At 42.8% G+C, this 14,840-nt stretch overlaps 1 protein-coding gene across 6 annotated transcripts in view; it reads right to left on the bottom strand.

The window, feature by feature from the left end:
- MDGA2 (MAM domain containing glycosylphosphatidylinositol anchor 2) overlaps positions 1-14,840 on the bottom strand; it is a 664,067-nt gene that overhangs the window by 292,944 nt on the left and 356,283 nt on the right. For 5 of the 6 annotated variants that reach the window (XM_073350233.1, XM_073350236.1, XM_073350237.1 and 2 more), the window contains 2 exons: positions 13,234-13,442; positions 7,734-7,866 (listed from right to left, as the gene is read on the bottom strand). In XM_073350233.1, coding sequence (XP_073206334.1) covers positions 7,734-7,866; positions 13,234-13,442 — 342 coding nt within the window. The remainder of the gene's footprint in view (positions 1-7,733; positions 7,867-13,233; positions 13,443-14,840) is intronic. The other variant, XM_073350234.1, reaches the window with a different exon arrangement.

Below are 14,840 nucleotides of genomic sequence, written 5' to 3'. Positions count from 1 at the left end.
CCTACAGAGCTGTACCACATCCCAGTTTAGGGTTTTCCCCATTTGAACTTGTATATGGCCGTGAGGTTAAGGGGCCATTGCAGTTGGTGAAGCAGCAATGGGAGGGATTTACACCTTCTCCAGGAACTAACATTCTGGACTTTGTAACCAAACTACAAAACACCCTCCGAACCTCCTTAGCCCTTGCTAGAGAAAACTTACAGGATGCTCAAAAAGAGCAAAAAGCCTGGTATGATAAACATGCTAGAGAGCATTCCTTCAAAGTAGGAAACCAGGTCATGGTCTTAAGGGCGCTCCAGGCCCATAAAATGGAAGCATCGTGGGAAGGGCCATTCATGGTCCAGGAGCGCCTGGGAGCTGTTAATTATCTCATAGCATTCCCCACCTCCAACCGAAAGCCTAAGGTGTACCATATTAATTCTCTAAAGCCCTTTTATTCCAGAGAATTAAAGGGTTGTCAGTTTACAGCCCACAGAGGAGATGACGCTGAGTGGCCCGAAGGTGTCTACTACGAAGGGAAATGTGGTGGTGGTGTGGAAGAGGTGAACCTCTCCATGACCCTTGGGCATATGCAGCGACAGCAGATCCAGGAGCTGTGCACTAGCTACGCGCCAACGTTCTCAGCCACCCCAGGCCTGACTGAACGGGCATACCACTTCATTGACACAGGTAATGCTCACCCAATTAGGGTCCACCCTTACCGGGTGTCTCCTCAAGCTAAAACTGCTATAGAACGGGAGATCCAGGATATGTTACAGATGGGTGTAATCCGCCCCTCTGAAAGTGCATGGGCATCTCCAGTGGTTCTAGTTGGAACCATGGAACCAAAGTTCCATTAAACTTCTCCACAGGAACCATGTCTAGTTGGCAGCCGGTATCAAGTGGAGTGCCCCAAGGGTCGGTCCTGGGGCCGGTTTTGTTCAATATCTTCATAAATGATCTGGAGGATGGTGTGGATTGCACTCTCAGCAAATTTGCGGATGATACTAAACTGGGAGGAGTGGTAGATACGCTGGAGGGGAGGGATAGGATACAGAAGGACCTAGACAAATTGGAGGATTGGGCCAAAAGAAATCTGATGAGGTTCAATAAGGATAAGTGCAGGGTCCTGCACTTAGGATGGAAGAATCCAATGCACCGCTACAGACTAGGGACCGAATAGCTAGGCAGCAGTTCTGCGGAAAAGGACCTAGGGGTGATAGTGGACGAGAAGCTGGATATGAGTCAGCAGTGTGCCCTTGTTGCCAAGAAGGCCAATGGCATTTTGGGATGTATAAGTAGGGGCATAGCGAGCAGATCGAGGGACGTGATCGTTCCCCTCTATTCGACATTGGTGAGGCCTCATCTGGAGTACTGTGTCCAGTTTTGGGCCCCACACTACAAGAAGGATGTGGATAAATTGGAGAGAGTCCAGCGAAGGAAAACAAAAATGATTAGGGGTCTAGAACACATGACTTATGAGGAGAGGCTGAGGGAGCTGGGATTGTTTAGCCTGCAGAAGAGAAGAATGAGGGGGGATTTGATAGCTGCTTTCAACTACCTGAAAGGGGGTTCCAAAGAGGATGTCTCTAGACTGTTCTCAATGGTAGCAGATGACAGAACGAGGAGTAATGGTCTCAAGTTGCAGTGGGGGAGGTTTAGATTGGATATTAGGAAAAACTTTTTCACTAAGAGGGTGGTGAAAAACTGGAATGCGTTACCTAGGGAGGTGGCAGAATCTCCTTCCTTATTGGTTTTTAAGGTCAGGCTTGACAAAGTCCTGGCTGGGATGATTTAACTGGGAATTGGTCCTGCTTCGAGCAGGGGGTTGGACTAGATGATCTTCAGGGGTCCCTTCCAACCCTGATATTCTATGATTCTATGATTCTATAGTTCCCAAACCAGATGGGGAAATACGTTTTTGCGTGGACTACCGTAAGCTAAATGCTGTAACTCGCCCAGACAACTATCCAATGCTACGCACAGATGAACTATTAGAGAAACTGGGACGGGCCCAGTTCATCTCTACCTTGGACTTAACCAAGGGGTACTGGCAGGTACCGCTAGATGAATCTGCCAAGGAAAGGTCAGACTTCATCACACATCTCGGGCTGTATGAATTTAATGTACTCCCTTTCGGGCTGCGAAATGCACCCGCCACTTTCCAAAGACTTGTAGATGATCTCCTAGCGGGATTAGGAGAATATGCAGTCGCCTACCTTGACGACGTGGCCATATTTTCGGATTTCTGGGCAGACCACCTGGAACATCTACACAAAGTCCTTGAGCGCATAAGGGAGGCAGGACTAACTGTTAAGGCTAAGAAGTGTCAAATAGGCCTAAACAGAGTGACTTACCTTGGACACCAGGTGGGTCAAGGAACTATCAGCCCCCTACAGGCCAAAGTGGATGCTATCCAAAAGTGGCCTGTCCCAAAGTCAAAGAAACAGGTTCAATCCTTCTTAGGCTTGGCCGGTTATTACAGACGATTTGTACCGCACTACAGCCAAATCGCCGCCCCACTGACAGACCTAACCAAAAAGAAACAGCCAAAGGCTGTTCAGTGGACCGAAAAGTGTCAGAAGGCCTTTAACAAGCTTAAAGCGACACTCATGTCTGACCCTGTACTAAGGGCCCCGGACTTTGACAAACCGTTCCTAGTAACCACAGATGCATCCGAGCGTGGTGTGGGAGCAGTTTTAATGCAGAAAGGACCTGATCAAGAATTCCACCTTGTAGTGTTTCTCAGCAAAAAACTATCTGAGAGGGAAAGCAACTGGTCAGTCACTGAAAAAGAATGTTACGCCATTGTCTACGCTCTGGAAAAGCTACGCCCATATGTTTGGGGACGGCGTTTCCACCTGCAAACCGACCATGCTGCACTGAAGTGGCTTCACACCGTCAAGGAAACTAACAAAAAACTTCTTCGGTGGAGTTTAGCTCTCCAAGATTTTGATTTCGACATCCAACACATCTCAGGAGCTTCTAACAAAGTGGCTGATGCACTCTCCCGTGAAAGTTTCCCAGAATCAACTGGTTAAAATCGTCCTTGAGATGTGGAAAATATTGTTAGTCTTTATGTACTTGGTAGTATATTTAGAGATGCATGTGTCTTATTAACTCTGTTTTTCCTAGAGCTCCTGGAAGAAATCCCAGCCAGTGTTTCACCCTAGCTGAGATTTGGGGGGCATGTCATAAATATAAAGGGAAGGGTAAAGCCCTTTGAAATCCCTCCTGGCCAGGGGAAAGCTCCTCTCACCTGTAAAGGGTTAAGAAGCTAAAGGTAACTTCGCTGGCACCTGACCAAAATGACCAATGAGGAGACAAGATACTTTCAAAAGCTGGGAGGAGGGAGAGAAACAAAGGGTCTGTGTGTCTGTCTATAGTCTGTCTTTGTCGGGGATAGACCAGGAATGGAGTCTTAGAACTTTTAGTAGGTAATCTAGCTAGGCATGTGTTAGATTATGATTTCTTTAAATGGCTGAGAAAAGAACTGTGCTGAATAGAATAACTATTTCTGTCTGTGTATCTTTTTTGTAACTTAAGGTTTTGCCTAGAGGGGTTCTCTATGTTTTTGAATCTAATTACCCTGTAAGATATCTACCATCCTGATTTTACAGGGGGGATTTCTTTATTTCTATTTACTTCTATTTTTATTAAAAGTCTTCTTGTAAGAAAACTGAATGCTTTTTCATTGTTCTCAGATCCAAGGGTTTGGGTCTGTGGTCACCTATGCAAATTGGTGAGGCTTTTTATCCAACATTTCCCAGGAAAGGGGGGGGTGCAAGTGTTGGGAGGATTGTTCATTGTTCTTAAGATCCAAGGGTCTGGGTCTGTAGTCACCTATGCAAATTGGTGAGGCTTTTTACCAAACCTTGTCCAGGAAGTGGGGTGCAAGGTTTTGGGAAGTATTCTGGGGGGAAGGACACGTCCAAACAGCTCTTCCCCAGTAACCAGTATTAGTTTGGTGGTGGTAGCGGCCAGTCCAAGGACAACGGGTGGAATATTTTGTACCTTGGGGAAGTTTTGACCTAAAGCACAAAGGGGCTCTGAGGTTGGCTGGTTCCTTTCGGGCCTAGGTGCTGTTATACAAAACCAAAACATAATACAACCGTTGCATGTCTGTTGTACAATCATTTGCAGTGTTGCTGTAGTCGTGCTGGTTCCAGGATATGAGGTAGACCAGGTGGGCGAGGTAATGTCTTTTATTGGACCAAATTCTGTGGGTGGGAGGTACAAGCGTTCGAGCTTCACGGAGCCGGGGAAGGAAACTAGAAGCGTGCACAAGAATTTGGAAGGATGAAGGAACCAGTGGCAGCAGAAGTAGCTTTGAAGGACCCAAAGTGGTTAAGAGAGAACACTGGAACCAGAAACCCCACACCTCCAGGCCTGCCAAGCATGCTCCAACTGGAGGAGCGAGTTAGAAGGGAGTTAAAAAATGGAGGCAAAGGTGGTAGACAGGCTGCAGGAGAAAGGAACCCTTCTCCAGGAAGCCAGGCAGAAGGCCGAGAGTGGGAGGGGACCCCAGAGTGGGTAAGGCTCACAGGCAGGGCCTTCTCCAAACACCCTCCCCTTTGAGGATCTGCAGGGACCTGCTCATTTGGACTCTTTATTTGCTGAGTGAATGGTTCGACTATGGCAGCCATGCCCCATACTGAAGGGACCTATGGGTAAGAAGTAGCCCAGGGAAGTGAACTTGGACTTGCTGCAGGGGGGACCCTGCCGGTGCTGCTTCCCACAGGTCTCTGGGCTGGGACCCGGTGGAGGAGGAGGGCCCGAGTCTCCTTATCACACCTTCTTAAGAGACAAGGCCCGGATGCCGGTGGGAAGCTGGAGGTTGCCGGCTTACAATCAAGAACAGGCACCCCTATCAGAGAGAGGGGGAAGGGGCAGAAAACAGATGTGCTAACCACTAGGCATCCCAGCCCTGAGTCCCCATCACACGGCCATAAATTTTCTTTGCTACATCCAGCCCTCTCTCTAATCGGTAACAGTAATATGATCTTTGGCAACAGCTTTCTCCTCCAGTTTTGGTTACAGACTAGACTGATGGAGACTAGTGATGCTAAACACACAGGCTCTGTGATAAGCCGCGAAGCTGACTTTCACTTGCCACCACTTTCACGTATCAGAATTGCTACATTTGCTTGTCACTTTATAGCCTCTTCTGACTGTTTCTCTTCTTTGGTTACTCCTATTGAAATAGTTCCACACTATATACCAACAGAAATACAAAAAGGTGGGACACACGTGCAGGCAGACACTGAATCAAATGGACACAGAGTACAGATTCTGCTCTGTTACACTAGTATAAATCCAGAGAAACTCCATTAACTTGCAGGAAGTAACATCAGTGTAAATGAAAGCAAGTTTTGGCCCAGTTGTCACATCTTTTATAGTTCTTAATAAACCACAAACTAGTTATTCTAATCTGGTCTCGAATGGTAGCCAGCCCCAGATGCTTCCAAACGAGGTGTGTGCCCTCACTGATGGACCCATTTTAACAAGCTCGCGGAGAGGACTTTCTCTAATAGTGCTAAAATGTACTACAGCGACACTCATTTAAATCGCATCTCTGAGAACTGCTGCTCTCACCTGGTGAAGAGGTAACAACCACCATCTTGGCCACCACACCAGGGACTGAACTAGAGACTGCTAGAGCAGAAAGCCGGAGTGTGTCTATAGCTTAAGCTAAAGAGCCAAGCTCTGTAGCTGGGGATGTAACAGATTCACATCCTCTGTGGACCAGGCAGAAATGGGGAATCAAAGTATACATTGATCATTGGGTTATATAGTTGCTGACTACCATCTCCAGGCCTGATTCTGCTCCCACTCACGCAGGGTTTACATGAGCATGTCTCCTTAGATGTCAATGGAGTTACTCCTGATTTACACCTAAGCAGAATCAGGCCCTTGGTCTTTGAAATTATACCTACTTTCACAACCATCAGAGATATACAAATAAGCTTATGGTCATACTTTGGAATCGAGCCATGACTATAGAAAAATGGGAAAATGTACAAATGTATATACAATGAGTAGTTCATCCTAGATCCATGCAGAACCCTTATTGCATCTTCAACCGGCAGCTTCATTCATTCATTACCTGTTTTCAGGGCCCTTGCAGCATATATTAAAGCGTAAACTCACTTAATGTAACTTACAATCTTCAACATGTTTTGACACTTGCTAACCAACAGTTCTCCAGAAAACATCTACTTGAAGTTATTAATTATCTACTCTTGACTTTGAACAGAGCTAACACAATATTTCTGCTGTTTGGCTTCCAGTTCACAAAACATTTCTTGCAAATTATCTAATCAACATTGATACAAAGCATGAAAGCAGGTGAAAAATTCGAAAAGTTTGCCCTGTGGGAAAGTTTGATATGGGAGATGTAGTCCAGTTGGGAGGCCGAAGCCTAGAGGACAACAGGGACATGAGACAAATGAACTATAATTTCCATGTGGCAACTCAGGAGACACCGATTGATATCTAACTGACCCAATGCAAAATGTTTCAATTTGATAAATCAAAATATTTTGATTCTGATTAACCCAATCGGAAATTAAATATTTTGTTTCAATGTTCCCAACAGAAAATCGAAACACTGGCAAAAGTCTTTTTTTTTTCTCTTTAAAAAAAAAATCAACTTTGAAGAAAAAAAGCATTTTCTTTTGCCAAAACATTCTGATGGAAAATTCCTGACTAGCTCTATAGAGCAGTGGTTCCCAGACTAGTTCCGCCGCTTGTGTAGGGAAAGCCCCTGCCGGGCCGGGCCGATTTGTTTGCCTGCCACATCCGCAGGTTCGGCCAATCGCGGCTCCCAGTGGCTGTGGTTTGCTGCTCCAGGCCCACGGGGGCTGCTGGAAGCCGTGGCCAGTATGTTCCTCGGACCACGCCATTTCCAGTAGCCCCCATTGGAGGCACAAGCGGAGGAAGTAGTTTGGGAACCACTGCTGTAGAGCATCTAGAGGGTTCTTATGAAATCTTCCACCCAAGATCTTTTTATAGGGCTTGACTGTGATCCTTTTACTCTCATTGAATAATATCCTACTCTACAAATAGTCGCATTGACTCCATTGGGACTTTTCAGAGTAAGTTACCACTCATCCTGGCCCACAGCTATTTCTTTTAGACTTTAGATCAAGGGTAAATTTATAAATAGTTTCTAAAGGTTTAAAATTATTAGTAGTTATTTTAATAAATGGTTAATTGTAACAAGAGTTCAACAGATCAATATATGACTTATTATCATCTACAGCACCTTCTCCGGTTGTGTTTATAGCACACACTCATGTCTGTAACACACTTACATCTGTCAATCATTTATTATCCCTTCTAAACAATATATTAAGGATACTTTTATATCAACTGCGGCTATTATTTGTATTCTCGGAGGACAATAAATGCAACACTTTTGTGTGCATATTTATCAAACACCTAGATAATAGAGAAATCCCCTAAATGCTAGGGAAAGTCAGATCCTGATACAAATTCCACAGCTGTCCCCTATCACGTAAGGAGAGGAATCAAAATCCCTGATCCAAACACACTCCAACTGCAGGGCATTTTGGATGAATATCTGAATTTTGTTGCGTCTGCCCATTACTTCTAGATAGATCATAGCATCGGGTGGGTTTGTGCATTGCCACATTTTGTACATTATAGCATAATCCTGTGCAGTCTATACATCTGGAAGACATTGTACAAGTACCAGATCCACTAGGAGAGTAGATAGTTTCATACGGTACCTGTTTTATTGGAGAGTCTGAAAGACACCATCTTGTCAGGGATGTTGCACACACTCCTCACTGAAGCAATGCAGCTGTAATTAGCATAGTCCTGAGGCCGAAGATTCTTTAGTTTCAATATCTTTGTTTCCCCCTGCACACATTAGAAAGGTAAATTAGGATGAGATTAAGCCACAGGGACAGGCAGATTATCATAGCTTTCTGAGACAGACTGCTGGGACCACAAGAATATTGTATTGGGATGGCTAATTAGGAGCAGGTGACAAGTTGGAACTATCCAGAAAGAAGAGTTGATTTTAACCAACCCAGCTGCATACAAAAAGTGCTCTGCAAAAATGCTTACAGGCATGACCTAAAAGGTTAACTCCCCTACATACACTCAAACAAATGAAAGAAAAATCTTGTTTTGGCAGCAGCTTTGAAGTCACAATTGCTGACTGGGTATCATTTCAGGTAATGCATCCTGAGATACAACTTGGATAATGAAAAATCATAAGCTACTGTAAAAGGGTTCCTGTTGCTTTCCTTTGAAAACCGGCTTCCTAGAGATTTTATTTTTAGACAGCAGTTATGCAAATTATGGTGCAAAGATCTGAACAGAGTATTTAATAATGGAGCTCTTTTTGACAGGATCTAGAGAAAATTATAGCATCCAGGCAGGAAATTTTCACATAAAATACTATATGAATTGGGCATAACAGAGAACCTGCAAACAGAAACATTTGAGAAAACAACCCTTAATGAAAAAATATACAAAATCTTATATCATTGATAGAAAAGACACAGGTGTTTATGTTTCCCTAACAAAGCGATACCAGATGTCTTCAGGAAGGACTGTTTAAATGCAAATACTCAATTTTAGATCAAATACAAAATAAAGACATCATGGGGGGAAAAAAACAGAAATGTGAAACATAGTTACAACATCATCATTTCTATGGTAAATCATTGTCAGTTAACAGTGCGCCACAGAAACAGAAATTAAATAAAATAAAGCTGTATTAAAACGTGAACATGCAATTAGTGCCAGCATAGAAACAAAAGTATTTTTTCAAGCTCAAGACTCCTCACATTCAACAAATATTTAATCAGAGTTTATATGAGAGAAAGAAAGAGACCTTTGAGCAATCGTGGATAGTTCTCTGAAACCTTCAGCTCAATGCACAGCAGCAGTCAAAAAAAGCTAATAAGGTGTTAGGAACTATTAGGAAAGGGATAGAAAATAAGACAGAAACTATCAGAATGCCCCTCCATAAATCCACGGTGTGCCCACACCTCCGTGTGTCCAGTTCTGGTTACCCCATCTCAAAAAGAATATAGCGGAACTTGAAAAGGCTCACAGAAGGGCAACAAAGATGGTCAAGGGTAAGGAATGATTCCATACTCGGAGAGACCAAAAGTATTAGGGCTGTTTTGCTTAGGAAAAAAAAGATGATTAAGGGGGATATGACAGAGGTCTATAAAATTATGAATAGTGTGGAAAAAGTGAATAGAGAAGTGTTCAAACAATACAAAAGCCAGGGGTCACCCAAAAAAATCAATAGGCAGCATGTTTAATGCAAACAAGAGAAAGTGCTTTTTCACACAATGCACAAGTAACCTGTGGAACTCATTGCCATGGGATGCTGCGATGGCCAAAAGTATAACTGAATTCAGAAAAGAACGAGGTATGTTCATGGAGGATAGGTCCGTCAAGGCTGTTAGCCAAGATGACCAGGTCTGCAACCCCATGCTCAGAGCGACTCTAAACCTCTGACCGCCAGAAGCCGGGAGGGGAAGACAGGTGGGATCTCTCCAAAATAGCCCTATTTTGTACACTCTCCCTTTGGTACTGGCCACTGTCAGAGACAGTCCACTGGAATACATGGACCATTGATCTGACCAGTACTGCATCAGTTCTTAAACTAAAAGGATATAAAAGGACAAATCCTCTTTGACTTACGCAGGCAGAACTCCCTCTAAAGCAAACTGAAGCTCTGCATAAAGCAGGCATGAAGTGGCCTAAACGCTGAAAGAAACAAACTGAAGAACTCTTATTACAAGATTTCCTCTCAGTTGTTAATAATATTACTGTCTGGTGTATAGTTTTATTGAGACAAAATGGTTGCATAAATATCAAGTGCACAAGGTTAAATAGGAAGGATTTGGATGGCTATATGGGCTGCATTCAAAAATACTGCACATTATGAATAAGCAAAACGAGATGAAAGTGAAATAAATGGAGCACGTGGCTCGTTCAGGAAAGAGGTAGCCTTAAATGCAACGTTAGGTCCCAGTCCTGAAAACATAACGCAGCATGCTTCACTACAAACATGCGAGTAGTGCCCGCAAAGTTAAATGTGAAAGTTAAGCAGATGTTACATAAGTGTTCGCAGGAACAAGGGTTTAAACTAGACTGTTCAAACGCACACAGTACTACAAAGGGAAATCTGAACCCCTTTTCAGAGAAGGATAGATACGGGTGGCCAGCAAACACGGATGGAGATGGAAATGAACAGAGTTACTAAATCTCTTTGGTCAAAGTCAGACACCAGTGTAGTCCTGCGTGAGATGGGAATGCAGGATTTCATACCTTACAGCGTGCTCAGGCATATCTGGGGGACGCGAGGGCCAATTTAAAGCTCATTTAAGTTGACGTGAAGACAACTGTGGAAGTCAATGGCCTGTGGATCAGGCCCGCAGATACTATGAGTTTGTGAGTCTCGCAAGTTTAAGCCTCAGCTGTTCACTCCTTGATGTTGTGGACGGATCTCACAATTGTAATGTGGTTTATGTTACGTCAATGTCTATGATTTGTTAAAAGTAATTTTAGCTGATTTGTGTAATTATGTCTAATTATATAATTAGTGTAAATACAGCAAATGTAATCTTATCATTGAACTGTGCAATTACAATATCTAATGATGATGATGATGATGATGAAGAAAATCCTTAGGGGAAAACTTGTGCGGCAAGTTAAAAGCTTTAAAAAATTCACTATCTGAACTGCTTTAGTACATGAGTATATGACTGGGTTCCCTCCCCCTCCCCCCAGAGAGTTACTAGAATAAGTAATCCTTGTTAACAACCAAATTGCAGAAATTCTGGTTTGAAAATCTAGAGCTAAATTTGAGCGGCAGGATTCCTAAAATGAAGATAAGGCAATAATGTGGTTTATGTTTTACCTTCTTTTATTTAATACTGAATAAAATGGAAATACAGATAGAATACGCTGCTTCCTTCACCCCTCCTCCCTTTGGCTACAATAGAAGAGAAAAGTTAAAATTTTTCAATATTTGTTTTCCCTAAACTTCATTTGATTTGGACTGATGATCCAGCTTCAAAGCTATCAACAAGAAAATGCCATCTCAACTTCAAATCCCCAAATGTTCTAAAGTCAAATCTCTTATCCCTCCTCACATCAGTTATCACTGTTTGCTACTGGACGTATCATCAGCAGGACCAGTTATGCAGGTATATGCAGTAAACATGTATGACTCGAACTTTTAATTACACTTCGTCCTCTTGTGTATCAAATCTCATATGCACACAGGTAGATGCGCTAATTCAACCTGAGCACCAATATATGCAGAAAGGCTGTGGATAAGCTTTTGATGATGAATATGACAATCTGATTTATTTATTAATTTAATACACACACAGGTTCTACCAAGAGTGTTCCTAATAATAACCTAGGGACCATACTTTTTTTTAAAAAGGAATCTAATTTAATGTGATGCTTTCTAGCCTAATAAGAACATATCGAACAAAAGAAATTACAGTAAACGTTGCCATGTTGATGCATTATTAGTCAAAGAATCCCATTTCAGAGGGAGAATTTGACTTTTAATTAACCATTCAAAACCCTCCAAATCCACACCTCTGTGTTCACTAGAAAACAGACCACAGAGTCCCTAACTGGGTCCATAGATGATAAATTAAGAATAATCTCATTGCGTTCAGAGGTCCAGGAATGGTACTCTCCCCGTCTATTTCTCATCTCTGTAAGGTTCCAGTCTGTATGTTTCTCTGTAATATTGCAAGCTAGGTCAGCAATACAGAGTGTAATACACAGCAGAAATGATGGTGCTCTCAAGTCAAAAGCTCAGAATTATTTAGGATTGTTCTGCTCTAACTCAACGGGCAGCTGTTTGTTTCTTTCCTCAGTGTTTTTTTCAGATTTTCAAAACACTCTCTCTCTCTCTCACACACACACACACACACACACACACACACACACACACACACACACACACACACACACACACACTTGTTTTCAGTAGACTGGATCTCCTTCTCCCCCACTTTCAAACTGGGGTTGATTTACGGTCTTCAGAAATACAAATGTGTTCAAAAATGTGATCTGATAGGCAGCTTTGATGGCCAATACGCCTGAGCTGCCAGAGATTATTGGTAGCAACACTTCTGAGCAACAGCAGCTTTCTCCCCCTGTAACCTTCTATACAGAGACACTGTACATTAATTATTTGGGGAACAGGTAGGAAAAAACAGGATGATGGGGCAGATCTTTAATTTGTGCACTTCAATGACTTCAAAGGAGCTACTTCAGTTTGCACCTGCAGTGGATCTTACCACCCGTTATTACTGACTTAGATTCCTTTTTAGAGGGTAGCCCAACAATTTCAAAATAAAGCGAGGTTTCAGAGTAACAGCCGTGTTAGTCTGTATTCGCAAAAAGAAAAGGAGTACATCCGATGAAGTGAGCTATAGCTCACGAAAGCTTATGCTCAAATAAATTGGTTAGTCTCTAAGGTGCCACAAGTACTCCTTTTCTTTTTGAAAATAAAGAGAGAGTTTCCTCTCTGTTAAATGATGCTTACAAAAATAAAGGCACTCAGTAACTCCTAGGCACGCCATCATTACACAGCACACACAGACATGATACGCACAGCACATGCAATCTTGCCCTATAGTGTAAATTGCCCAAACAGTGTCAGCCTAAAGAAAAGTATTCCACTTCCGTTTGTGTGCTAACTCACCATGGCTGAAAGTTACCCAGTGCCGAGAATCAGCACCAGGCCTGGGCACCGTGTGTTTTTGCACACAGTATTGCATGTGATTTCCACAACAGAGAAGCCAACAGCCCTACGGGACCTTGAGCAGGTTTGCAAGGGGATGGAAGCTGGATATTTATTTTAGAGCAGCTGACTCTTCGGGTATGTCTAAACAGATCCACAGCAGCGAGTGTCGGAGCCTGGGTCTATGGACTCTGGCTCATGATAAAAATAACTGACTCTTATCTAATTCTGGTGGGAGTTGTAGGCTCCCAACTCCCACCAGAATTAGATAAGAGTCAGTTTCTAACTCCCTCAGGCTCCTGAAATGAACCATGTTGGTGAAAACCCCTACACCATGCCTGATAGCTATTTCTTCAGCTTCCGTGGGGGGAAAACAACAGATGTGAAGCCTGAAATGGAAAGAAGGAAACCGTTCTTTAAGGGGTCAATATACTGTGTACGTAAGGGGGGAAAATATTATGAGGAAAAGAAAAATACTGTACCTTGATTCCTACCTGGGTAAAGAAGGGTTCATAGATTTCAACTCCTTTATCCGACCCTTGCAGTAATACCTCTTGGCCACGTCTCCAGCTGTACCGTACAGGTGGGTTGGAGTTAGCAACACACCTGAGAAACACTGTTCTCTCATAGTAAAACTGTTCTTTTGCTTCCCCGATGCTCTGGTGAACTGTCACTATCGGGTCATCTAAATCTGGAAAGGCAAAAAAAAAGCACAAAAACACACAATTCAGTTAACAAAATCAGCACTTACATAGAACCTAAGGTGTTTCCTACACAGAAGTAAGCAACCAAGTAAGACTGCACATCTTGAAAAACAACAGGTAAGTATGAGAATGTTTGGGATCTGTTCCGAGAACAGTTACTACTCCAAGTGTATACTCTTAGATTGTCAGTTCTTTGGATCGTCTTTCTGTTCTGTGTTGGTACAGCACCTGCCACAATGGGGTCCCTTCTCACCGTTGAGGTTCCTAGCTGTTACCACAAGAGAAATAACTTCAAAACCACGCATGGTGTTAAGCGTGAATTAATGTTGCATTTAAACAATTTAATCTCGCTTTCTTTCTTAATCTCACTTAGTTAAAACACTGTTGATCAAACCCTGGAAATAATTAGTCAAGCTGTTTTAATTTGCATTGTAAGAGAAGTTTGATGTTATTTGGTGAGAATGTTTTATCTTTGCCTCTTATCGGATAATGTGAGTGTATTTGTGTTTCTTTAAAGTAATAAAATAGAACATTTTTAAGGCAGACATGTCTTTAGGTAGTTAGATATGTATTAAGATACAAACAAGAAGATCCATCCCAGGCTTTGGATACCCTTGACTCTCAATTGCTCTTGACTCTCCCGTTGCCTGCTCTGTCCCCATATCTACTCTAGAGACACCATCAGAGGACCCAACCACATCAGCCACACCATCAGGGGCTCATTCACCTGCACATCTACTAATGTGTCATATGCCATCATGTGCCAGCAATGCCCCTCTGCCATGTACATTGGCCAAACTGGACAGTCTCTACGTAAAAGAATAAATGGACACAAATCAGACACCAGGAACGGTAACCTACAAAAGCCGGTAGGAGAACACTTACATCTCCCTGGACATTCTACAACAGATTTAAAAGTAGCCAGCCTGCAACAAAAAAACTTCAAAAACAGACTTCAAAGAGAAACTGCAGAGCTACAATTCATTTGCAAACTTAACACCATTAATTTGGGTTTGAAGAGGGACTGGGAGCGGCTGGCTCACTACAAAAGCAATTTTCCCTCTCTTGGTATTGACACCTCCTCATCAATTATTGCGAGTGGACCACATCCACCCTGACTGAATTGGCCCTGTCAGCCCTGGTTCTCCACTTGTAAGGTAACTTCCTTCTCTTCCTGTGTCAGTAAATTTATGCCTGTATCTGTAACTTTCACTCCATGCATCTGAAGAAGTGGGTTTTTTTACCCACGAAAGCTTATGCCCAAATAAATCTCTTAGTCTTTAAGGTGGCACCAGACTCCTCGTTGTTTTTGTGGATACAGACTAACACGGCGACCCCTCTTGATATTTAAAATACAGACTTCCAGCTCCTGCAGTATCAATTTA

This window comes from Lepidochelys kempii, chromosome 6 (assembly GCF_965140265.1).
Source record: "Lepidochelys kempii isolate rLepKem1 chromosome 6, rLepKem1.hap2, whole genome shotgun sequence".
NCBI classification, from domain to species: Eukaryota; Metazoa; Chordata; order Testudines; family Cheloniidae; genus Lepidochelys; species Lepidochelys kempii.
The sequence above is the reverse complement of the archived record's forward strand: the minus strand, read 5'-3'. Positions and strand labels throughout refer to the sequence as shown.